The 12191-nt window shown below is 42.7% G+C and overlaps 1 protein-coding gene across 1 annotated transcript in view; it reads right to left on the minus strand.

Annotated features, from left to right (window-relative positions):
• Positions 1-842: 842 nt before the first annotated feature.
• LOC103776853 (ras GTPase-activating-like protein IQGAP1) overlaps positions 843-12191 on the minus strand; it is a 20532-nt gene continuing 9183 nt past the window's right edge. Inside the window, exon 2 of the mRNA XM_008944379.1 lies at positions 843-1119. Within this exon, the coding sequence (XP_008942627.1) occupies positions 879-1119 (241 nt within the window). The 3' untranslated portion in view covers positions 843-878. The remainder of the gene's footprint in view (positions 1120-12191) is intronic.

Consider the following 12191-nt stretch of genomic DNA (forward strand, 5'->3'; position numbering starts at 1 on the left):
TCTGGCAACGGCATTTTCCGCACACAGTCGTGTGTATTTTTCAGCAACAGTATTTTCTTGCCTTTCCCCTAACAAAGCAAATTATTCATATTTGATTAATCTACGACAAACATTTCAAGTTGATGTGAAAATTTCATAGGGAGATCTGACAAAATGGACAACACATCATTTTCTCTTGCACTGTTTGTTTTAACACAAGATTTCTAAAAAAAAAAAAAAAAAATCCAGAACCATACTGTAGCCCAGATATTGCTCAAAAGAACACATGGAAAGAAAAATGTATTGCAGGTGTTATGCAAGATTAGCCACTATTAAGGATATGGTAGATAAGGAGGAACTATTTTGCCCCTAATCATTCTCACACACATAGCAGAATGAAAACTTTCAGCAAGTTGTATGAGAGAATTTCTATAGGGACACAAATCTAGAAAATGAAGAATTAACTTGGTGAAGCCTGCTGATTTTTGTACAACAGTAAACGCTTCCCCAGAATGTAAAGGTCTTCTGAGATTATTTATCTGGATGTACAATATAGACATTACCTTGGGGAGACCAATCTCAGCCATGGCATTCAACCACTGGATTACATTATCTGTGTGTCGGAAGTGGAGACCGGTCGCCTGAAATAAAAATAGGCAGGAACAAGAAGTAGGGCCATAAGAAAGAAAACATCACAGCTGCCAAGAACAGCAGGGAGGCTCATTAAGATGGGTAGTGAAAACAGCACTCTTACAGAAAACAAAGTCAGAAGTTTTCCATATACAATTGAATGCAATCTCAGATATAAAGTTAAGAGTCCATCTTTCCCCTCACTTAACCAGTGTTCTAGAGTGAAGGTAGAGTTTTTCAGGTAATACTAATATAACCTAACTTTCTGCTTATTTGCTCACAGTATCTCTGCATGCACTTTTTCCTATTTTAGATGTTTCCCTAAGTGAGTATCTACAGACAACAGCTCTCACCTTATATCTAGTCTGCTCCCTATCATAGATTTTCTTCACAGAAACCACTTTAGGGGAGAAGAAGTTTCCAAGTTTGGCCAGGTAGACTCCATTTCTCAATCCTTCTTCCAGCTCTGTTGTGGGAGGCAGCTCCTCATTCAAACAAGCCTCCATCCATCTGGAAGTGCAAGAAGAACAAAGTTGGTCACAAGTATATTGCCGATTTGTGAACACAACCCCACGCTAAACAAGTTCATGCCACTACTGCTGTCATGCTCTAGCATACTATTTACTTGGCATTAGGTGTTGAAAGTGTGTATAAGCACTACCAGGCAAACTGCTATCATTAAAATGCTAGTCAGTGACACTGAAGACAAAACATTAAGGAAAAGTAGAGTCCAGTAGCCAGAGTTTCCCCAAGTAATTAAGATACCATCCCACCATCATGTTTCTCCTTCAGCACACAATTTAGCAGGTACTTGTCTAGACTTAATGGCCAACTTATCTTTTCAATTAGCTTAAATCTTTCTCTTGAGCAGAGGCTTATCTCACAAGCATTTCTTTACTCTCACTAAGTACTCGCTCATTATTTCATGACTTCGTACCACTTATTCAAGCTCCTTCAGCTTGTCTCAGAAAGGTCCTACAATGTACTCAACTCTATCTTCCTGACCCCACCCTACTATATATTTTTAAAAAAGGGTCGCCACACAACTGAACAGGCATTCCTCTCATCATAACAACGGATTTTTCCTTCTCTGGATTCCTTCCATCCCATTTAAAGGTGTCATGGAACCTCACGACAAAAGCGAAGATTACAACAGCAAACAATTTGAAAAGTCACTGTTCTCAAAGCAGAAGTGCACCTTGATATTTCTGCCGTGCAGAGATACCAGAGGGTGCATGCTGCAAGCTCAGCTATGTAGTCTCTTCTGAACAAGACACGCTCCCTGGCTGTTCTGTTCTCTGGAGAAAGGAGCTGCACAGCCACTAGTCACTGTCTAGAGTGTTTTCCTCAGATCACGTCTTACTCGTAGCTCTTACAGTATGGATAAGCCATGGATCAATGAAGATCACAGAAAAGTGACTTTCAAGACAACAGAGGGCCAGAAGCAGCCCATATTATGAAACAGAAATGACAGTGTAACATAAGCAAGGTTAATAATTTGGCTCACGAGGATGTTGACTCTGCATTACTGGGACTGATTTTAGAAACAGGTAAGCAGAGGATCCTGCTTGAACTCAATGAACATGTAATATTCTAAATACTCTTTCAGATGCATACCTAACTGTAAACTATTTAGCTCCATACAATGCAGGCAAAGTAACAGGGAAAGACTGTCCCAGATGCAAGTGATAACAGATTAAATGACTAATTGTAGCAAATTAACAATTTCACAGAAATCGGTCCTGCAAAACATACCTGGGAAAACTATGTAGCTCTGTTGGCCAAGGGAAACTGCAGGCATTTCATGTGTGGGAGGTGTGAGGCTTCATCCTTTGTAAGGTTCTGATTAAAATCAAGCGCTGTCTGTGCTTTTAAAAATGGCCCATATATGCTAAAAACTAACCAACATCTCCAAGCAGTACTTAATGGGCATTCATGAATCGTAGCATTTCTACCACATTTTGGCACAGATGCTTGCTATGCCCACCTCTTTCAGTTTTCCAGGAAGCAAACATGAAAATTGAGGCTGACAAAATTAGAGAATTAGAGGATAACACCAATATTAGCATAACTGTAATCAATAATTAGCACACAGGTGGTCACAGTTTGAGAACAGGACTGTTCAAATAACCTAGGTGCTAGACATGGTTTAATATTAGGTCATAATCTATCTTACCTACACACTGGGGATTATATCCTAGAAGACAACCATGACACTCAGAAAGGTGTACTAAGTACAGCAGACATAACAAATTCAAAGTTTAAAGCTGTAAGACTTAATGGTATTCTGAGGTGTATCCAGAGGGGAACAGTAACATCAGGCACCACTGTTCTCTTGTGTATGACACTGATGAGACTCACCTTGTCACTGTGCTCTGCATATTTTCAATCAGTAGAGCAGGAATAGGAAAGTTTTTCATTACCTAAGATAACGCTTCCTAGCGAGAAGCCTGAACAATACAGCACATTCAGTTTGTTGAAATAAAATCTGAGAAGTAGCTTGATGCTCTAACAAACCCTTTAGCAGAAGACTGAAAACAAATGACTGAAACTGCAGTCATAGAAATCAGCCTGGTCCACCTTTCCTGGCAAACAGCACCAAATCTGAGGCAGGAGCCTATCAATTACACGAGACAGCTTCTGAACAGCCAATTTTTAGCCCAGCCTTAATTATTTAACCTGCAATATGTGAGAACATGACACGACAAGTGATGAACCTTTCTGAGCTTAATGAGAAAATACATGATGGTTCCTTTACAGTAATCTTAAAAAGCAGTATTATAAAATGTAATTTGCATTCTGGGGATGCATTTGCACAGTGTACTCCATCTCAGGTACAGAAAGAACACTGTACCAGTACACCAGAGAGGCCATGTACTCACATTCACCATAGCCAGTTATTCATCTCTCCTGAGAAGGCAGTAAACTACATTTGTAATTAAAGAAAACAGGTATTTTTTTTTAGCGAAAATGTAAAATCTCACAGACAACAATGCTAGAAGGGCCTAAGGAAAGGTAACTTTGACTAGTGGAGATACACAGTCTTAGGCAATCTTCTTAACTGTCTTGCCTGCATCCAGTTTCAACCAGCTCCAGGGTTTTGTGTTTTCCAGTCTACCACCGAGCTAGTCTGTTACCCTAGCACAGCCCCTCCATTTTCATGTCTGCTACCATAAACAGAATGCTTGCTAAAACACACATTCCAGATGAATGTGCATCTTCATTTCTCAAACTCAAGGGGAATGCCTGTCAAGTTCCCATGTCCAAATCTATTACTTCTCCACCTCTACTTGAAATCTTAGTCTACAGTGCAGCCTCACACTACATAAAGCAGCATTCTGGCTTTTAAGATAAGTCAGTGTTCTCAGAACAACAAAAAAGGTTAACACCAGTGTCTTTTTTATGTCATATTTCAGTCTATATTTGCTTAAAGGTACAGTTCAAATATCTGTTTAGCTGCTAATCCTCAGATGGATTTTTCTGTTAACACAAGCTAACATCAGCTGCAGTGATTCCAACACCTACAGCCAAGAGCATCTCAAAACTGACTGTAAGGCAAATACAGCATAAAGTCCTCAAGTGTCTAACTCATCCCCTCTTGCACTTCTGAGTTTTGGTTGGTTGGTTGTTTTGGTTTTGTTTTGTTGTGGTTTTGTCTTTTTTTTTTTTTTTTTTAAGATCTAATTCCTGACATTGTTTTCCTATTTGTGAATTCTGCAGCAGACAGTTATGCTTACAGACTCATTGTTCAAAGAATTTGCACAGAATCTCAGAATCATTACAGTTGGAAAACACCTCTAAGATCAAGTCCAACTGCCAACCCAAGACTACCCATGACCACTAAACTATGTCTTGAAGTATCACATCCACATGCTTTTTGAACACCTCCAGGGATGGTGACTCCTCTACCTCCCTGGGAAGCCCATTCCAATACCTCATCACTCTTCTAGTAAAGAAATTCTTCCTAATGTGCAATATAAACCTCCTCTAGCACAACTGAAGCCCATTTCCTCTTGTCCTATTGCTTGTTACCTGGGAGAAGAGACAAACCCCCACCTCACTCCAACCTCCTTTCAGGTACTTATAGAGAGCAATAAGGTCTCCCCTCAGCCTCCTCTTCTCCAGGCTATCCCAGTACCACCCTGCCACTCTTAAAACACGTTCCCCACACCCTTCACAAGCTTCATTCCCCTTCTCTGGACTCACTTCAGCACCTCAGTGATTCAACAGAGGTTTTACAAACAGGTTGATTTCACCACTGCTTCTTTAGCCATTCAGATTGTTTTCAGTATCTGCATCCCTCTCCAGATAACATAGAAAAACGTGGTTATCTCAAAAGAAATAATCACCAACATTCCACAGCTGTTCATCTTAAATTACCTACAATCAATCACCATTACAGTCCCCAGATCTCAGTTCCACCGATTCTTCCATCTGAATGAAAACAGCTACTCAATGTTAAGACCTGCTGCCTTTGCCCAGGAAAGCCTCCTCCTCACACTCAGCTCCCCTACAGCTCCAGGCAGCAAGGGTCACACCCTCAGGAAGCTCACACCAGCACAAAAAGGTGAAGATTTTCAATTAGGTTGTCACAGTCACTCATCACAGAAACAGGTCAACAAGCAGGTATCTCCAACAGACAGAGTCGTGGAGATTTCAGGAGAGCTTGGAAGAAGAGGGAAGAGAAGAGGGAAACTGCACACTTCTCAGGAACTACCATTCACAAAAATCAACAGCAAGAAACAGTTTCATATTCCTGGTGACAGCCCTCCCACAACAGGGAGTGGTTTTCTGCAGGAACCAGGCAACACACCAGTTACTTCCAGTTTCTGCTGGCTTCTCATTCTCTACCCATCCCATTTTCAGGCTTTCCCAACCACCACAACAAGAAAAGAAACACCAAAACTAATTAACACCTCTCAAAGCTCTTCATAAAATGTACAACATGGCAATTGTAGCCTCTGCTCTCAATGTCCAAACTCTGCCTGCAGAAACTTTCAGTCCAACGAGTAGCTGGTTGGAATGGCTGAGCTCAGCTCTACCCAGTGAGGACTGGGCCCCAGCACTGCTGAGGGAACGGGACACCTGCAACACTGCATGGAGGAGCGCAAGGGAGAAGAACTTCACTCTCCTCAAAAGAGCAGATACGCTGCAGAAATCGCAAAGGATCCTTTCACATTAGGGAGAAGCACCTAAAACACTGTTTGGAAAGGTATACAAGAATGACATGTCCAATCCTAGAGTCTCACACACTCTGGGGGTTCTATTTGCCTTCCTAAAAGGCTGTGAGAAGTCTGAGGACTGATTTATGTGCCCTTTGATAGCACCTGACTAAGAGGAAATGCTGATTAGTCTTCACTGCCTGGTTTATTCACAGAATCACAGTACAGTACAAGTTTGAAGAAACCTCAGAAGACCATCTGGTCCAGCCCCTCCCAGGAAAGGGAGCGTGGACTAGATTACCCAGCAGCCTGTCCAGTCACATCTTGAAAACCCCCAGTGATGGAAGGTTTTCCATCCCTAGTGAGGTTGTTAAAGGGGTTGACCATTCTCACTCAAAAAAATCCCCTCTCATATCAAGATGAAGTTAGCTCTCCTGGTGCAACTTGCACCCCTTCTCCCTCACCCCCTCCAAGTGGCTCCTTGTGAAGACAGAGTCTGTCCTCTTTGTAGCTGACCTTTAAGTACTGGAAAACTGTGATGAGGTCACCCCTGAGCTTTCCCTTCTCCAAGGTGAAAAGACCTAACTCCCTTGGTGTTTCCTTCTAAGGCAGGTTCTCCAGCAGTTTGATCACCTTGATGCCTTCCTCAGAACCCTCTCTTCACACAACAAAGTCATCAGTCAGCCACCAAACACCAGATGATGTGCAGCCAAGTTCTCTCCCATCATGTCTTTGAGCTCCTTGCCATCTAACTCAGGAAAACAATACTAAGACTGTTTACGCAAAGCCTGTAAGGTACAGAAACCAAATACAACCTGAAGGACACGTTAAGGGAGTAAGGAACTGAGTCAAAGTACAAGTTACAGAAAGCAAACAGGTTCAGCAAGTTTTAACAGGAGTTCAGTATTCAGTGTGAACAGCTTACAGATTTTAATGTAGTGAAGGGAGTGCAGAAGGCATCGACTCAGGACACGTACAAGTCATAAGTGGTGATATAAATCAAAATACCCACATTAGAGATGTTTCCACAAAGCAAAGTATGCTCAGTCCCTCTAGTCCAAGTGAAGAGAGTACTAATAACCTCAGAAAGTCTCGTGTGCCTTACATTTAGTCCTTCAGGTATGCTTCACTGGAACAGTAAGTAACGATTTTGAAGTGGAAAAAGTATATACAGGAAGTTGCAATTAGAGCCCAGTCTAGCCTGGAAGGCACTACTCTGCTGCACACTTCTCAACAGTCTCCAGCAGTAAGAGACTTAGTAACACACCTTCCTTTCTAATGTGACATAAATATAGTGTTTTGTGAGTTAGGCTGTCCCACTTCCTCAGGTTAATTTTATAAATAGGAAAGTAAACACCCTCCTAAAGGAATAAAAACATCACAGTGGTTGTCAGAGCTTCTTGAACAGAATGTTCTCAAAGAAGCCTCTGCTGCAAATGAAGAATTGTGGATTGTAGACAGCTAAGCTGGGAGAGCACTTTGAATCCCAAATGAGGTATCATTACACTGTGGAGTGCAGCCTCAGTGCAAGAGTGGCTTGCAACGCAGAGCAACACAGGAAGCCTGGAAAAGCAACAAGTAGTTCTTACCAGAAGAAAAGGTATCTGGGAACACCTGGCCAACTTTTGTACATGAGCTACAAAGAGAAACTCATTCTTCTGCAAACTACTACTTTCCTGGGTTTCACAGCTTTCCTCTCAAAAACCTTACTTCTTCTTGAACTTTAAATTCTAGAAAAACACAGATAGCAGCTGAATGAGTGATAAAGAAAACATGATGTAAGTTTAATAATTCTAGACCATTATTAATAAAATTACTGGAAAGCAAGTTAAACACTATCATTCAGATCATGCCTCTTCCCTTACCCTCCATGGTTGCATTTCCTGTGCTGCTTCAATCCACCCTGCACAGAATCTCTGAGAATGGAAGGGACCCTTCCGAGATCTAGTCTGACCTTCCCCACCTCCACAACCAATTCTTTTCCCCATTGATTTGTGTAGGGCAAGAACTTTCTGTAACACCTCTTGCATGCCTTAGATCATTACCAAAGATTCCTGAGAGGACACAAAGCTATTCAAACCCTGAGGAGTCCAATTGCTAGCAATAGGGTTCAGAATACCCTCCCAAGAACTTTACTGGGGCAACAAAAAAAACAAACCCACACCACAAAAACACCCGCTTTGTTCAGCCTAGGAAGAACTCAAATGAAAGCAGGAGGGATATGTGACCGAATTATTTCATGCCTTGCCCAAGGATACAGAGGCAGTGAGTTCTAAGCACCCCCACAGAGTAAGATCAATAGCCCATAATTAGGACATAGCTGTCTCAACGTACTCATACCTGTTTCAACAGGTTCCTAAGTAGGTGTTAATATAGGCAGCATAATTTACATACAATAAGGCTCACACACGGTGTTCAGCATTGCCTAACCATTCCCTAGGCCAGAGGACAAAGCAAGGTTTCCAGAAAGCATCACACAGTACCTTTTAAATTTAAAAGCTTATATACTCATATTAAAATTAATTAAATTTAATACCTGTCATCCTTTAAAGGCAGAAATAAACAATTTCCAGATGAACAAAAGAAAGCACTTCTCAACTCTCACAGGGCAGGGGGGAATGTGGGGAGCTGTACCTGGCTGATCCAGGGCAGCAACTACTCCCTTTAGGCATTGGAACAATATGCCATTAATAAGCTTCCCACAGAAAACCCGAATTCTTTCTTGCTATGTCAGCAGTGCCCATGATGCTCCCTCCCTCTCACCAGCACAAAAAAGAAATTTTAACTCAGAATTAACTCTTCAAACTTCATCACATAATTGCAAGGGTAATGTTGGACTCTCCAATTTTTCTGATGCTAGCTCAAATTAAGTAGTAGTTGCACCTTTTTAATCAGTCAGTCCTACTGCTATGAAACGCAGATCCTCCTCCTAGGAAAAATAAAAAAGATCCTTGAATATCTCCATGCAGCTGCTACCATCAACTGCAACCTCAAGCCAGGTCTTCCCTGAGGAGAACGCAGCAGGAAGGACGTAGCATCAGGGACTGCCAGCCAGTTCCTGTTCAAGATGGACAAATGTTTGGAATGAGGTGATCTCTTGGTGCTTTCACAAGTGATCCTCTGTGTATGCATTCGTTGCCTGTTGCTGTGGCCATGTACAGCACACAGGTTGCACAGTTTGAAGTTGCAACCACAGCTAAGTACTCTGCAGTAATGTGGAAGAGGAAGGGGCAGAGCTCCTGCACTACTCCAGACGCAGACAACGCACAACAAATGGAATCCAACTCTGCTTCTCCATTTTGCCTTTAGCATTCTATACCAAGGCAAGGTAACCACCGTGTATCCCAGCAGGGCAATGCTGCACAAGCACACCACATAACGAGGACACATGCAAACAATTCAACTAGCTTTGAGAGATTCTCTTCGTCAGTATGGGTAAGCCTAGTACAAGCCTTAATTTTCTCTCCATCCAAAAACCTAATTTTCCTAGGTCCTAATAACCAAGGTCAGTGAAGGAGAAGGGGGAGGAGGGGCTCCAGGCACCTCCTGAGATTTCCCTGCTGTCCACAGAGATTAACAGTGGACCAGATATCCACCTGCAGGCCATGGAGGTTCCCATGACAGAGCAGGGGGATGTGCCTGAAGGAAGCCATGACCTCATGGAGAGCCCATGCTGAAGCAGGCAGAACCTGCAGCCCCATGGAGAGAAGCCCAAGCTGGAGCAGGTTTTCTGGCAGCACCTCTGACCCCACAGAGGACTCATGCTGGAACAGTCTCTTCCTGAAGGGCTGCACTTCATGGAAGGAGCCCATGCTGGAGCAGTTCATGAAGAACTACAGCCTGTGGGAAGGACCCACACCAGAAGTTTGGGAAGAAATGTCTCCTGTGGGACTCCATGCTGGAGCAGAACAAAAGCATGAGAAGGAAGGAGCAGCAGAGACAACACACAATGAACTGACCACAGCCTTATTTCCCAGTCGCCCTGCGCCACGCTGGGGGAGAAGAGAGAGAAGTCGGGAGTGAATCTGAGCCCAGGGAAGATGACTTAAAATTTATTCTCATTTCTCATTATCCTACTCCAATTTGATTTGGAATAAATTAAGTTGCCCAGGTCTGTTTTGCTGGTGATGGTAACTGCCGAGTGATCTCCTCTTGTCCTCACTTTGACTCACGAGTCGTCTTGTTGTCTCTGCCCCTGTCCAGTTGAGGCAGCAGCTTGGTGAGCACCTGGCAGCCAACCAAGGTCACCACAACAAAAAACCCTTCCCATCCACTGGACACAAAGTGGTCCTCCAGACCAGCAAGACAAGGAAACTATTATTTACTGTAGTACACAGAAACCCCAGTTATACATCAGCTATTTATTGTGCTTCAGTACGTTATTGTCCAAGCCACCCCTCGCCCCAGACAGCACACAACATGCCACAGGGCATGCAACACAACAAAAAAAACAGAAGGTTAACACTGGACAAGGAAAGCATACCCCACAAAGGAAGAAAAAAGAGAAAAAAAAAAAAAAAAAACCACACCAATGAACCTACCTTGGCACTCTCATATCCAGTGATGGGTGGCAGACACTGCTGCAGAAGGCAATAAATACAGGAAAAGGCAAAAGCTTTACACCAGTTGAGGGTAAAAAGATACCATCTTCATGACAGACCTTATTTGAGGAAGATGTGTAACAGGAATTGATCAAAGCTACTGTCCTTGGCCAAGTGAAAGCAGTGAGTAGCAAGTGAAAAAGTTATTACTTATGACACAAAGTTAAATAACATGCACTGAAAACAAAAACAAGCTTGATTTGATGTACTTGAAAAAGGACACTAGAGATGGGAAACCCAAGAGAAACAGCCACACGACCAGAGAGATAAAATATCAGGAAGCAGGAATTGGCAGAGCTGTCTAGGCACAGATGATAAATTGAAAACTGCACAGAAAAAAAAAGTGGCAATAGCAGGGCACACCTACAGAAGATAAATCTTTCTCTCACTGCACCAACAGAATGCAGCTGCTTCCCTTGCATTCGAGGGGAACACGTGTCCCAGCAAGCAGATTCAGCCCAGTTTCCCAACAGAGAATGTCACCATCCCTCCACCCCAAGGAAAAGAACAGATGATTTTTGCCAGGTTAGCAAACAGGCTATTAAAGAATATTTAATCACTCTTAAAACAGTAACCAATACAAACAGAGTATTCACAAGAGCAGGAGTCTCAACTAGAAAAAGACAGTAAGAAAAATCAGCTAGAAACTGACGCAGAAAAAACTTCCTGGAAAACACACACAAATTTTAATCCACTGGAATGATCCACCTAGATATTGGCTGACCTCTCACTACCTGGAGCCTCAAAAAGAGTCATTCACTGGATACCTTTATGGTCTAACTCCATCACACGTCCTAATGCTGATGCAAAAGTCACATAAAGTTCTCAAGTCTGCGTTCCAAAAGAAAAAAGATGGCACAGTATGCACTGCTGATGGACAAGCTTTATTTTAACACTTTAAAGGAATGCCTGGGGAAAGATCGAAAAAGTTTCTCTCTTCTTCTTTCAGTAGTTTGGATGGCAAATCAAAGGTAAAGTAACAGTTTTGTCCACAAGAAAATAAATTGAAAATTTGCACCCAATCTACCAGTGCCAAAATAAAAAACTGCAGCAGTAAAGACCCAAAAATGTTCGTATGCTTCAGGTATTGGACATTAATGAGCTAGTTTCACAATCCCTGGATATCTACATGCTGAAGAACAAGGGCCTGTAACGTAACATACTTGTCCCTGTGTTAGAACGGACTTTTATTTCGGCGAAGGGCAGTTTGTTTCAAAGGACTTCTGACTTGCAGTAAATGATATCATCTTCCTCAAGCAACAGAGATTGCAATAACATCTTATTCACACAGCTGCGCAACAGGAAAATTTAGCAATAACCTGGTAGATGGCAGAAAAATGGCAAGGCAAAGAGGGCAGAACCCTCTGTCAAACAGTTTCAGTGACCACAGTATAAATGCCAGTCAGCCCCTGGAAACAAGGCAGCAGCACTGCCAGCCAGCCCTTCAGTGCATACTAAAACCCACGAACTACACCATGAAAAGACCTTCCGAATACCAAGCATTCCTCTCAGAACAACAAAGCTTCAAGGAAGAAAAACCATCTCCCTTTCCTCAACTCCTCCCCAGGTCTGCTCACCCCCAGGGTCAGTACTTGCAGAACACCTCACTGGCTTCACCCAGCACTGACTGAGAATTTCAATCACTATCATTTCCTGGCAGAGAACTCATCCTACAGAAACAGCTCACACAAACACACTGAGGGACACTAGCACATTCCAGACAGCAGGTGACCAAGCTAAATGAAGGCACCAACAATACTTATTTAGAATTCCACTCTTCAAAGAACATATTCAAATCCACAGCGGGGGGGGGGGGGGG

The sequence above is a fragment of the Merops nubicus genome, unplaced genomic scaffold (genome assembly GCF_000691845.1).
Source record: "Merops nubicus isolate BGI_N331 unplaced genomic scaffold, ASM69184v1 scaffold17597, whole genome shotgun sequence".
NCBI classification, from domain to species: domain Eukaryota; kingdom Metazoa; phylum Chordata; class Aves; order Coraciiformes; family Meropidae; genus Merops; species Merops nubicus.